General features: G+C 45.3%; 1 protein-coding gene across 1 annotated transcript in view; it reads right to left on the reverse strand.

Moving 5' to 3' along the window:
* Positions 1-15,000, reverse strand: part of akap6 (A kinase (PRKA) anchor protein 6) — a 130,283-nt gene that overhangs the window by 19,920 nt on the left and 95,363 nt on the right. The window contains 2 exon segments of the mRNA XM_048227818.1: positions 2,839-3,051; positions 8,712-8,858. Of these exon segments, the coding sequence (XP_048083775.1) occupies positions 2,839-3,051; positions 8,712-8,858 (360 nt within the window).

Raw genomic sequence — 15,000 nt, forward strand, 5'->3', positions numbered from 1 at the left:
AGTTCAACACCTCCCTCCATCCCCACCTCCACCCCAGTCAACCCTAAAATGCATGTTTGAAATGTTTGAAGTCCCTTTATCGCTGACAGTTAGAACACACCATTTGTTTGACACCAGCACTTCAGGCTACTTCTTGAACTTCATACCTCATACTTATACAGGGAAATACTTTTAGGCTTCTGTGATAGCTCTCCAATCACATCCAGTTCTGAAGGGATTCATGTAGGTTGTGTGTGTGTGTATGTGTGTGTGTGTGTGTGTGTGTGTGTGTGGTGGGGTATCACAGAACTTTCTTTGGCCATCGTATTCTTCATGGGTGACTGTGCTCACTGATGGGGCTGAACAGCAGTAGGCGAAGGCTGCTCGCGGTGCTCTGTATTGTTCACCTCCCCTGGCGTGGTTGTGTTGTCGGAGTGAGAGAGTGTAGGCGCGAGTGGCGTGTCTATCACACTGCGTACCCTTCTCCCACTGCCCCCTCCCCCTCCTCCTCACCCCCTGCTGGGCTCTGTCTCAGCCCCGACTATAATCACGGTAAACTCTGTCTATCGAGTCCATTTACTGAAATCTCAAAGCCAGATATATGATCGTTAAACGCCCACTCTCTTTTATTCTCTGTTTTTCTTTCTCTTTCTCTGTTTAGAGCAATGGCATCTCTGTCCATATGAATTACACTTATCAATATTTGCAATCTCAATTTCTGTCGTTTTATTTATATTTCGTTTTGATCTCTTATAAGGTCGCTGCAGAGAAATCAATGCTTTCCTTGTATGTGAAGACCGGCATTTGATCAAATGGAAAAAAGTCTTTTCTATAGAGCTCCATTTCTATCCTGCATCCCCCCACCCTCCTTCCTCCATACACACACACACACACACACACACACACACAAACACACACGCTTTATTGCCTCTTGTCATTTACTTGGTGTATATTTAAAAGTTTTCCCCCGCACTTATGTTTGTCACTCAACGGCGCGAGTGTAATCAACTCCACTACCTGTGTTTTGACGTGCCTTGATTAATACCCAGCGCCGCACGGCAGGATTTTACGCCAAATAATTATTTCCTATAGATTTTCAGTCACTTCTACTGATGTGTGCTGCGTCACTCTGCACTTATAATATACCAAAGATGCCAACGCTGAGCATGGGCAGGATCCAATCTATGGTCAAGATGCCCCCCCACCATGTATTTTTTTTAAAAACAATTTTCAGGCGACTGATAAACAATTATACAGTTAGCGCTTTCAACACGCACCTTAAAGATGCTAATGCAGTTATACCATCTTTCTGAGCTGTTTTCCACACGTCCCACCTGACTTGTGAGTGGGCTGGAGGATAAAATAAAAGTCAAGGCCATAAAATCCCTACCCTTTTATTCCAGACACTCTCTCATCTCCCTATCACTCCCCAGATAGCTCCCCCATTGCTGAGTCCTTAAATGGTGACCAGGGGCGGACGATGGTAATCCCCCCCCCCTTTTTTTCTGTCTGATTCATTCATGAACTGATGAACAGCTGTCCCATATGAAACAGCAGGTCTCAACATGCACAGCTTGGCTTTGCATTCCAGCTGGCCACATCCAAGGAGACACCGCGCGACAGAATCATTTTTCTCGGGCATCATTTTTAGCCTGTGCTTTAAAGAGCGTTTTATGTGATAATGAATGATCTTAACGCAATGAGGAGACGAGTGGTAAAGAAATGCTTTATCAAAATGTAACAAACAACATAACCTTCAGTGATTTACTGTCTGTGTTCTCTATTGCACACGTTAATTTAGGTGACATCTTATGGGGCCATTTTCTTATCATTAATTAAAGACAGCTAGCAGCCTGTAGGTGCTGGTATTTATTTCCTAATCATATAAGGCTTTGAATTATGTATGTCCAACAGTGTCCAGGTTGGCTTTAGGCATCTTCTTAATTCCACTGAAATGATACAGCTCTTTCTCTCTCTCTCTCTCTCTCTCTCTCTCTCTCTCTCTCCTCCCTCCCTCCCTTCCTCTCTTTCTTTCTTTCTCCCTCCCTCCCTCCCTTCCTCTCTTTCTCCTGACATTTTGAAAATTTGAGTGACATTCCTGAGACTTGTGTGTCATTAGCCTAACACAGCATGGAGTCTCCTTGACTGCAATCTCACTTGTCTACCTTATCCTTCCTGGCTTGTTAACGCCGGCCAGATAATCAGGGGAGTTTCACACTTGAGCTTACATTTATATGTTTCTGGACAACCAGCCCTACAGATGAAGATCAGACTGATATCAGTGATCAAAATGATAACTAAGCCCTCAGTCCCTCTTAATCTCTCAGACTCTTTGTCTGTCTATCTCTACCTCCTCCACCTCTCCCTTTTGTTCTTTCTCTATTACCCACATCCCCCATCTTTCTCTCTCTTCTTTACCTACATCCCCTCATCTCTCTCTCTCCTCAATGCCTCCATCCCTCTCTCTCTCTCTCTGATGCCTCCATCCCTTTCTCCATCTTTGCAAGAGGGAGGGGTTGGAATATTTATTTATTTTTCCTTCTTTTCAATTAAATTCAATTGCCAAAGCTCAATTACATACACACATAAAATGATAAATATGTTGAATACAACATTAAAAAAAACAACTTTTGATCAATGTATTGGTGTAAACCTTGCTGCTTTGTGCAGGTTTTAATGTTGACAATGTTTTAAGAAGGTTAGAAATAGTTTAATAAAGGAGCAGGAGGAGGAGAGCTCTCTAGCTCTCTGATGTCTCCATCTCTCTATCTTTCTAATCACTCTTCCTCTCCATCTCTCTCTCTCACACACACACACACACACACACACACACACACACACACACGCACAGTCACTCACCTTAAACTGCTGCAGCTGGGCGTGGGCCTGCTGCATGTCCGTGTCCTGCCGCAGACACAGGTTGAAGATGAAGAGCTCAGTGTCACGCAGCCAGCGCTTCAGCTCCTTGATCTTGCCCTCCAGCTGTCCCAGCATGCCTTTGGTGCCGGGGGACAGGAGGGCGCGGGGGTCTGGGCTGCCCCCGCTGCCGCCCACGTGCTCGCCCAACGTCCGCTGATGATGGAAGAAAAACGAGAGAAAGAGAGAGAGAGAGAGAAAAAAAAAGAGAGAAAGAGACGGAGGTTATATACTGACGGTAAAGGTGGCCCTTCCACAACTCTGAGGAAAATATCCACAGCATGGAACGTCCCACTGCGCGCAATCTTCCTGTTCGGCAGGTGAGATGGGAAAACACTCGGACCCTCTCGTTTGTCGGGGCATGCGTCGCGGTGGCGGGCTGTGGGTTTCGGACCGCGGGAGCGCTCACTCAAACGCGCGACCCACTGAGGAGCGTCCCATTCACTCTAATGACAAACAATTCCAGTTTCTCACAACCCCCAATATGAGGGGAAGCGTCGTCCGTCAATAAATTCAATTCAAATCAAATGGAGCTGGATTTCTGTTTAGAGGCGTCTCAATCACATGGCATTACTGAATTAATGACCATCAGAAACCTGTAATAGGTGACTATGTATCTATGTATCTAAATCAAGTGTTTTTCAGTCTGACAGCACAGTCTGAGTTGTGGATCTCGCGAGCTTGTGAGAATTATGCTTAGGTAGACATATGACCACAGGAGGAATAAAAACACGCTGCAACACGCTGAAATGTCTATTGAATAGAAAACAATCAACGAAACACACACACACACACACACACACACACACACACACACACACACACACACAGAAACATAGTGATGATTTCTGAAATAGGCTCCACTGAGCAATTTTCTACCCCATCTGACAGAAAAACTGAGCGTCATGCTGGGCCTAGGTCTGTGAGAGGAAGTCACATCCCCCCAACCCCCAGCCCCCCACCCCCAACACACACACACACCCCAAAAAATTCTGCCAGCAGGGAGGCCCACTTTTGGAGATAGAGTGTGGGGTTGAACTCTTGTACAGCGAGAATGCAATTGCAAGCACCAAACAGCCCATTATCCAATTAATACACACACTACACTGGTTGGTGTAATTGTCCTGCCTTTGTGTGTCGCTATGAATGGAAGTGTGCGCCTCTGTGTGCCTGACGGTGGGCATCTGCATGCGGGCGCAAATGTGTGCGTGTGTTCATTTGTTTGTGAGTTTGAGAGTATATGTGTGTGTCTCTCTCTCTTTCTCTCTCTGTCTGTGTGTGTGTGTGTGTGTGTGTGAGAGTGTGTGTGGTTTGGGGGGGGGGTTGGGTGGGTGGCAAGCATAAGCCATAATGGAAACAGATGCGAATGTAACGCAGTATTGAAGTGTTAGGGTATTTTTCACCGTGGCTCCAATTAACCACTCAGTGGTTTAGGGCCCCTTCCTGTCTGTGCACCTTCACTGATGACTTCTTTATTTATTAACACATCTGTGTGGCTCAGCTAGGACCAAAGTGCGAATGGGAAACACAAAATGGACAAGATGGCAGCGTTTTGTGGCGCTCACCAACCGGGGAGAGAAATATGGGCACTCCTCTCTCTGGCAGGGTCAAAGGTGAACATCACTCCGTTAGCCTCCCTGATTTACTAAATCGCTCAGCTGAATTTATGAACTGAAGCCATCCACAATGTAATATGAGAGTGTGCGTTGAAATGAAACACGTTTTGAGAACAGCACTCTAATGGCGCGCAGAAAGTGTATGGCTGGTACAGGCCACTTAGACATAGAATGTCAATCAATCGGTGAGGCTGTTAGTGGCCAAAGCCTCGCTAAGTGTTAGCCTCTTTTTATTCTTCTATAAATGTGGGCATTTTTCCAGGCTAGATTGCGTAGTAGACCTTGATATAAGCTTTCATCCACACCAGAGTTTTTTCGCCCAACGCAATACACTGCTTACACGTCCTCTACCATTATCACCTCTCTCTCTCTCTCTCTCTCTCTCTCCCTCACTCTACTCCACCTTTCTCTCATCACTCCTCTCGCTGTCCTTCTATCATCTTCCCTCCGCTCTCGTTTGAATATTGATAATTTGACGGCACTCGATTGGATTCCAGATTTAGCTATTGTTGTCCCACTGTGACAAATGTGGCAGCAGGAGGTGAAATCGCTGCCCTTGGTGGGGTCTGGACATGAGTGGGTGGGGGTGTGGAGAGAGAGAAGGGTGGAGGGTGAGGGGAAAAAAAAGAAAAGATGGGAATTTACTGCCACTTTATTTTGTTCAGGAACAGTTTGCAATCATAAATTCTTCATAAGCCGAATACTTCAGAGAATGGTCTGTCTTCATAAATATATACGACAGAGGACATCAATTTCATTTAATTCACAATTTGTGTCAGCACAGCAGATGCCAATGCCCGTCTTGATAGGCTTGTTTAATATGCAATTGAGAGGAGGTAATATGCAGCCGAGGGAGCCGAGACTCCCAGATTAAACTCTCCGCACCACTGCCGTCTCGTTCCAGTCCCTCTGCCTCTCTGCTCACACACACACACACACACACACACACACACACACTCCCCAGGCCAGGGAAATATCTCCACAAAGCATACAACAAGTTAGGTGGTGAACGAACCCCCCTACATCTTTTGTAATTTTCTAGATTTTTGGGGGGCTTTTACAGGGAGGTTTGAGGGGGGTTGGTGTGTTGTGTGTGAGTGTAAGGGGGGGGGGGGGCAATACATTTCTAATTAACACTGATTACTGCAGTGGAAAAAGAATGGTAATTTGGTGCTTAATTTGAAATGAAATCAATTCTGCCTTTTTTGGATAGTGGGAGATATGTTAATCTAGTGTCTCTAGGATGCCAACACACACGTACACACACACACACACACACATACCTATAAACAAATTACATATGGCACAAACACACACACATATACATAAACACGCAGACAACACTGCTGTATTCAATTATGTACAAACACAAGTGCATTTGCATATATACAAATATGCATTAATGCATGAAATGCACAATAAATACAATTATTAGACATTTCGTCATTTGTTTATTTCTGACAGCTTGATGCCTTTCAACTGCAAGTCAGAAAGAGGACTATATAATAGCATGAACAAAGTGTTGGATGAAGAGTTTTCGCTTAACAATAGCATCATAATGGCCCAACTCCAGCTCCACTACCCCATCATAAAATGGAGTCTGACCTTGCTGCACTGCTAAACAAGAGCAGTCTTGGGAGACTGTCAGTTCACCCTCATCGCTTAGAATACCTCCGTCCAATTAATTTGCCGTGTAAGAGACTCCATCCATTGTGATTAACATGAGATTAGATTTGAGATTTTTTTTTTTTTAAAGGAGCTCACCCCTGTGCAAGCAACTGATCCTGCACAATTAATGACATCATTAAGGATGTCGTGGCCAGATAGCATCTCTGCACTTTTGGAGGGAGGCCAAGAAGGCCCCCGTCCCTCTGTAAAGAGAGAAAGAGAGAGAGTGCCTCTGTGTCTGTGTGAGACAGAGAGAGAGAGAAAGAGAGAGAATAAAAGTGTGTGTGTGTGTGTGTTTGTGTGTGTGAGAGAGAGAGAGAGAGAGAGAGAGAGAGAGAGAGAGAGAGGTGGGGGGTGTGGGAGAGGCCCTCAGCATGCTCTCCTGTAAGCCATCTTCCCCCACCTGTGTAGGACTCTGGCAGATAAATGATTGTGCGGAGAGGGGGGCTAGTGATGAGAGGGCATTAAGAGACCCTCACCCCTGGACCAGTGTGGTGTGTGTGTGTGTGTGTGTGTGTGTGTGTGTGTGTGTGTGTGTGTGTGTGTGTGTGTGTGTGTGTGTGTGTGTGTGTGTGTGTGTGTGTGTGTGTGTGTGTGTGTGTGTGTGTGTGTGTGTGTGTGTGTGTGTGTGTGTGTGTGTGTGTGTGTGTGTGTGTGTGTGTGTGTGTGTGTGTGTGTGTGTGTGTGTGTGTGTGTGTGTGTGTGTGTGTGTGTGTGTGTGTGTGTGTGTGTGTGTGTGTGTGTGTGTGTGTGTGTGTGTGTGTGTGTGTATTGTGTATGTGTGTGTGTGTGTGTGTGTGTGTGTGTGTGTGTGTGTGTGTGTGTGTGTGTGTGTGTGTGTGTGTGTGTGTGTGTGTGTGTGTGTGTGTGTGTGTGTGTGTGTGTGTGTGTGTGTGTGTGTGTGTGTGTGTGTGTGTGTGTGTGTGTGTGTGTGTGTGTGTGTGTGTGTGTGTGTGTGTGTGTGTGTGTGTGTGTGTGTGTGTGTGTGTGTGTGTGTGTGTGTGTGTGTGTGTGTGTGTGTGTGTGTGTGTGTGTGTGTGTGTGTGTGTGTGTGTGTGTGTGTGTGTGTGTGTGTGTGTGTGTGTGTGTGTGTGTGTGTGTGTGTGTGTGTGTGTACCTGCATGTGTGTGTGTGTGTGTGTGTGTGTGTGTGTGTGTGTGTGTGTGTGTGTGTACCTGCGCATGTGTGTGTGTGTGTGTGTCTGTCTGGAGCCTGCTGTGATGCATCCCCAGCCGACCACTGGAGCGGAGCACTGAGACAGCTTCACCCTCCACAGGGGGAGACCAGGGGCTGGACCAGATAGGACACCAGGCACCAGATAGGCAGAGGAGTCTGGCTGGGACCTGGCCCGCATGTGGCTCAGTTCTAGCCCATGTCTGGCCCAGATCTGATCCAATCACTCCAATCAGGCACGTGAGCTGAATGAATGTGCAGGTGGCTCAGTGGAGGCTTACTATACAGTAGGTAGGCATTAGTCCCTCTTTAATCGTATCGGCCACCTCTTAAATGTACTGTATTTGATATTAGAGGATTTTATCATTGTCTTTTAATTCATTTGAGATTCCAGAATTCCAGAATTTACTTAATCTATTTAACTTGAATTGCAATGTTGTAGAGTGTGGTGATGGATGTTCCAAATCATGCTTCCAAACGTTTAGTATAATGTATGTATTTTGTGACATTTTAATATGCATACACTTACAATATAGTCTCTCTCTCTCTCTCTCTCTCTCTCTCTCTCTCTCTCTCTCTCTATCTCTCTTTCTATCTGTGTGTGTGTGTGTGTGTGTGTGTGTGTGTGTATAGACATGTTCATAGACTCTGTTTTAGAGGATTGCAAGAAAAAATCTAAGCAAATAGCCAAATACTGCTCTGTGTCAGCCATCATAGGCAGTCTGCATGTATGGAGAAGACGGTGCCATCTCTACCCCTGATAATATGTATTTATCCACTGATTTAGCTGATCATATGTATTTATACACTGATTTAGCTGATCATATGTATTTATACACTGATTTAGCTGATAGTGTGTATTTATCCTGATTTACCTGTAAAGCTGTAAGCACTTGCACAGTGTTTGTGTTGCTGTGTGAGACACAAATGGGCTCTTTATTAATATTTGGAATGCTGTGTTGTTGTAATCAGTATTGGTCATCCAAAATAAATGAATTAAATGTGTGTGTGTGTGTGTGTGTATGTGTGTGTGTGTGTGTGTCTGTGTGTATGTGTGTGTGTGTGTGGCATTGCGTGTGCGTACTTGTCGCATCTTGTGTAGGTTGCAATGTGTGTGTGTGTGTGTGTGTGTGTGTGTGTGTGTGTGTGTGTGTGTGTCTGTGTGTGTGTGTGTGTGTGTGTGTTTGTGTGTGTATATGTGTGTGTGTGTGTGTGTGTGTGTGTGTGTGTGTTTGTCTGTGTGTGTGTGTGTGTGTGTGTGTGTGTGTGTGTGTGTGTGTGTGTGTGTGTGTGTGTGTGTGTGTGTGTGTGTGTGTGTGTGTGTGTGTGTGTGTGTGTGTGTGTGTGTGTGTTCCTCACCTCTAGCTGGTCCCACTTGTTCTTGAGGACAGTGAGGCGCTGCTCAAAGTCAGGAGGCAGTTCTGTGCCGCTCCGCTGCAAAGACTCCGCCCAGCCCAGCAGCTGCCTCTTCTTGGGGAGCCACATGGCCATCTCCACACTGTTGCCCTGGAGACACACACACAAACACACCACACACATAATTTCAGAGATTTATTTCAATCCACGAATCACATTTACACCCATGGAATTCAAGCCAGCATTTCCAATTTCCAGTGATTTCCAACACGAGTCACTGTCATGGGTTCGAAGGCAACTGCTCCTCCACACTGTCACACACACACACACACACACACACACACACACACAAACACACTCCCCATGCCTGTGCGACACCAGTGCATGCATTGCCCTGACACACCCGACAGAAATGCTGATGAACACAGTCATGGACTCATAAATGCCACCCCCACTTCCAGCCATGCACTGAAAGATATACGGCTTCAACATTAGCTTCTGTTTATGCATAGTCAAAGAGATAAGGCCTGAGCGATTACAGTGGCTCCAGCTTATGGCATAATAAAACACCATTAGCAAAAGACAAGAGAGGTCTAGGCCACGCTCTTGAACAAAACGGCCTTCTAGATCAAGACTCCATTGAAACCACTTTATTCAGCAAGTCTCCTACTCCTTCTTGCCCTTTCTGAAACATATATCCACGAACAAGTCTGTAGTGTACTATGTGAATGAATGTAAACCCTTGTGGACCGAGACAGTAATCGCTGATCACTGACACTGATGTTCTATTATTTCATATCCTTATGTTTGTTATAATCCGAATGGAGTCAGCATTGTTGTTTTCTTTGGTACAAAAACACCAACAACTGGCAACTGCATGTGCAGGTTATACTGTACTGATTCCAGCAGGACTCCACTATGGCTCTGTTGAATTTATTTATTGGCTTATTTATTTATTTATTTATTTATGGCTGTGTCAAAATCAGGCTGAAGCCTGGAAGCCCCCCCCCCCACACACACACACAGACAAACACACCCCTGCTGCTGGCTCCCTGCTGGCCGTGGTCACGGTGCCGTCGCTTGAAGGACATGATCAGAGGAGCTCCACTGTGTTCCAGTGACACTGGCTGTTGACCGGGGATGGTCATATTAGCTCAGCTCCTGTCACTGAGCTACTGACCAAAACAAACCAGAAATGGAACACAGGATGGCCTGTGCATAGAGCTTCGTTGTGCAATGGAGTGGAATCATTTTTTATGCACATTTAGAACGATATTTTGTCTAATTTCACAAAATAAGAGGAGGGGGGTGATGTTTTTTTTTGCATAGTGTACGAAGAAATGAAATATTAATATCCCATGCAAAACTAATAATTGGGAGTTTTATAATTGGCTTTTTTTTTTTTATTTGTTCTCGGGGAACTGACATTTTCAGTTTGAACATACTGTACAGTATTAAATTGACGCTTCTCAATCTCACACCTTTTTTTTTAAGCCTAATTTCTCACTCTCTGTCTCCTCGTCTCTCTTCCCCATTTCATTTTCTGCATCAATAGCTACTTGATTCTAGTTTTCGCTTGTCATTTATCATTAGGGCGGAAGCACATTTAAATATTTAAATACGCTCTGTTTTCCCCTTTCTTCAGGCTTCCATCGAACCAGCAGCCATTTTTCATTGCTGGCTGTTTTTGTTTTTTTGATGGAGATGCTATCGCGGAGTCTTTTGAGCCATCCATCCCTTTCAGGTTTTTTAATAGTCCGCCAAGAGGAGACGTTTTCACGTCTTAAAACAAGGGGATTACGCTATTTGTTTGTTGACAGCAAATATTGATTCAGAGGGTAGTGTGTGTGTATGTATTTTTTTCTTGTTGTTGATTTTTGCTTAAAAAACACAGCATTATTGATGGAGAGAGGACAGTGAGTTAGAATGAGTTAGGGGGGGGCGGGTTAAAAAGAGGACATAAAAAACAAGATGTGTTTAAAATGCAAAAGATGAGAAGTTTGAGCGTTGTGCTGAGGAGGAGATTTCTTTCCCTCTTTTCTTTTGGCAAACAGACGCTGAACGCTCGGGCGAGTTCTAGCCCACGGCCAGCGACATGGTGGCATGAGGAGGAGAGGGATTAGCATACCGCACCTGAGGGCTTTGGTTTGGTCACAGCGTGAACCCAACTTTCCTCTCACCTGTATAATCCCTGTCGAGCAAAATATATATATACATAAAAAAAATCAAAAACCAAAATAACAAACTCTCAGAGCAAAGGGGAGCAATGTGTGAAGTGTGAGGTGTGTGAGTGTGTGTGTGTGTGGGGGAGGGTAGTTTAAAAAGTGTATATACTGTATATTGTAAATAATTTGTCAGATGTGACATTAGATGAGATCAGCTTTAATTTGGGGTTGGGGAAAGAGGGGGTTTTGGCAAATGCAACAGCACTGCTCTATCAAAAAAAAGTCCCATTAAAAAGATGAGGAAATATCAACAAGCAATCATAAGTTTAATTCATTTCACATCTTAATGAATATGAAAGACTTTGAAAATGTCAGCAAAAAAGCACTCATACATGAAAATACTTAATGTATTTTTTTGAGTAGATTCATCTTATCCATTAAATTAAAGTTTGCTCAGCGCCTGTAACATGTTGAGACAACAGAAGTAAGATTCCATGAAGTGAGTCGGATGCTGGGTGTATTTAAATAACTTTAAAGTCGACAGCGTTAACACTTTGCTGCTAGGACAGAGCACAACTACTTGACTGTTTCCCCAGTTTCTCTCTGCTTTCAAATATTTATATTGGGCTACGAAGCACCAAAGACAAGTCAAGGAAACCCATTTGCATTACTGCATGATGAGCTGTCTGAAATTAAATTTTTTGGAGGGGGAAGAAACTTCAATAGGCTGCTTCATTTTGCATTTTTAAAGAGGAGGAATTTGTCTCGGCAAACAGTATCTGTGGCGGTCACAAGACAGCCGCACAGTGTGATGTTGCGCAAATCGACTCAAATTCGAAAACGTTTTAGATGATACAGGTTCATCGGAATGTGTCTGGAAAAATTGATAATTACTTCATCAGTTTGGATGGCTTTGATATGTTGCCAGAATCTTTGGTGCCTACATTTCCCACTCAAATAGCTACTATAGACAAGCTCTTGAGAAATAAGCTCAGAGAAGATGAGACATGATGTAGTTGTGGTGTGGGTGAGTTGTGGTAGATGAAAACATGGGAGAAGTGAAAGCTATGCATTTGTTTCCTCTCGTGGGGACCACATAAACCTCCAGTGTCGAAAATGTGATTCTCAACTGGAAGCTTTCCTTGGGTTCTGTTCTGTTGTGTTGTTTGTGTGTGTGTGTGTGTGTGTGTGTGTGTGTGTGTGTGTGTGTGTGTGTGTGTGTGTGTGTGAAAAATCGCCCCCCTTGAAAAAATTCTGCTCAAACTGGCCCGGAACAAAAGGCCTTGAAACACTGTTAATTGTCACCATGGTGACCAGAAGAATAAGCCATTTTACAACTGGTACAGAAAGCTCACATTGAACATTACCCCTCACCCAAACCCCTACACGCTCCCCCCCACTTCCCCCTCCCAACCGCCTCCTTCTTCCCAGTGCTTAAGAACAAGGTACCCAGTCACTTTAGGGTCAGCAAGGGACCCAGGAGAATTTCCACAGGCCCTTCCAGATCTCATCCCTCCTCAATGAGCGTGGGTTGCAAAATAAACTTGTGAAAATGCAGTAAGTGGCAACAAATTGCACGGACAATGCCATCTTTGAGTGTGTGTGGAATGCCCAGAGAAGAGGTTGAGCAAAGAGTGGGATGTTACAAGGGCCGTGCTGAGTGAAGTCCTCTCCCCTGAGAGTCATGGGAATGGCAACCACACACACACACACACACACACACACACACACACACACACACACACACACACACACACACACACACACAGGCACGGACACACAGACAATAAGTCATAACTTGCAGTAATGCAACTAAGGGCCAGCAGACGTCAGTGTATTTTTCTGCAGGGGTAGCACCCCAAGTTTCATGACAGCACACCGCGTGATGAATGGATGGACGATGACTCTTCAGAAAGGTGGCACCAACAGACGGACCAAAGTACACAGTCTGCTGACCACAAAAGCAGCATTGCTAAAGAAGAAGAGAAAGCAGGAAAGGGGAAAAAAGTAGGAAGCAACCATGGGGCTTTTTAGTGTTGACTGATTTATTTTAAAGAGAGACATGGCGGCTATATCTGTGCTCCATCATGGCCTCTCCTTTGAACTGCCTGCTAGGACTGGGGCATGAGCCCCCCTCTCTTTTCCTTTCCTCTAAGTGAATTTGATGACTGAACTCTGGTTGACTCGTATCGGCGAATAATCGTTGTCACTTGCTGTCTAGCAACGAGGTGTGCAGATAGTTTATGGCTTTTTTTTTTTGCCTCTTTTTTCCCTCTTCCCCAGTTTTCTCTTCTACGCCTGCCTCTCTCTCTCTCTCTCTCTCTCTCTCTCTCTCTCTCTCTCTCTCACAGGACTTGGTGGGTGACCCCATAGGAAGCCCAAGGCTAATGCCATTCAGAAGCAAACAAAGACACTCTTATCCCCCCCCCCTCCTCCTCCCCTCTGTCCCCAACCTCTGCCGCCTGCTCCGAGCTGAGGAATCTGTCCGCGATGGACTCCGACCCAAAGCCTTCAGCGCCGCGCTCCGCGCACTGGCATTTCTCTTCGGCAGACAAACACAGGAAACAATGCAATCAGCCAAGACCACGATGTTTTAAGAGGGGGTGCTGGGGCGCAGTGTGTGTGTGTGTGTGTGTGCGTGTGTGTGTGTGTGTGTGTGTGTGTGTGTGTGTGTGTGTGTGTGTGTGTGTGTGTGTGTGTGTGGTGGGGGGTGTTGAGGAGAAAAGCCATGGCTTAGGGCTTTGCCTGCAGCCTGAATGAGAAGGCCGAGGGAAAAAGGAGGAGAGGAGAGTGCTTGGCGGGGCGGTCCGACTTGCTAAGCAGCGACGGGAAGACGGCGGAGTACAAAAAAAAGAAGAAAAAAAAAACGGGTGAGAAATGGACTTCAGGCCAGAGCCTGAGCTTCCCCAAACCAGCCCCGAGCTGTGAGGAGACCAGACCAGACAAGACGAGAGGAGAGGAGAGGAGAGGAGACACAGCCCACCTTGGCTTGTTAAGCCACCTGCCTCGTCCCATTGATGATCATTTAAAGCAAAATACGTGTTAAAGTGACAGATACGGGGACTTTTGAGAGCAATTGCCATGCAAATGAATATCGGGCCGATGCAACGATTATAAATGCAGCGGGGTCTTTGATTGGGAAATGGGAAATTAAAATGTGCAATGTCATTTAAAATTGCCAGAACTGGCCGGACAAATTATATTTGAGGGGTTTGAATCAGGGGGGCCTTCCATCATGCCTTTCTCCGTCTCTTCACTTTGCTCCCATTTGCATTAACTGAAAATCATATTACTTAGGCCATGCATTGTTAATTGGAGCGATATTGCATTACACCCAATATAAATCAAATGACAAATATGAACATGAATAGCAAATTCACTAATATAGAGGATCATAAAACAATCTTTTTTTTAAGTATCGCTCATTAATAATTTAATTCCAATTATATCAGCATCTCTGCTCTCCTCTGGTGAAAAGCGAATTTCATTTCTGCAGGGGTGCCTTTTCCCCCCCTAGCTCTGCCCAACAGAGTCCCGTCCTGTTGTGACGGATGTTGGCAATAATGAAGATGTATTTGGGTGTGAGGCGGAGAGAGGAGGATGTAGAGGAGGTGGTGGAGGAGAAGAGGGAGGGAAGGAGGGAGACGAGGAGGTGGAGAGGGTGAGGTGAGAGAGAGAGAGAGAGAGAGAGAGAGAGCTGTTTCTCTGTCTCTAGGCTGCTCAGAGTGCTATTGCTAAAAGACCAGCCCTCCAGAAAACGAGGTGCACTTGCCTCCACTTGTCCACCGCCCAGACATTGTGCAAGGTGGCCAGGGAAGGAGCGGGCCCTCCTCTTAGAGTACAACACAACACAAAAACATTTATTTGGAAGAGCAATGGAGAGCGATATAGAGGGAGAGAGAAAAAAAATTCTTCTTCCCTCCTTTTCCTTTCTGCCCTCCCCACCCTCGCCTGCCTCCTAGCATTTTTTAACTGCCAATTAAGAGTCCCTATTTTAGAGTGCTCATCAGAAAAAGCCTCTAAAGAGAGGGAGTCAGGAGAGAGAGGGGTGAAAAGGGAGAGAGCCACAACCCAATCCAGAGGTCTGTAAAGAGAGAGAGAGAGAGAGAGAGAGAGCATTTTTTAAC

Source organism: Alosa alosa, chromosome 19 (genome assembly GCF_017589495.1).
Source record: "Alosa alosa isolate M-15738 ecotype Scorff River chromosome 19, AALO_Geno_1.1, whole genome shotgun sequence".
NCBI lineage: Eukaryota > Metazoa > Chordata > Actinopteri > Clupeiformes > Clupeidae > Alosa > Alosa alosa.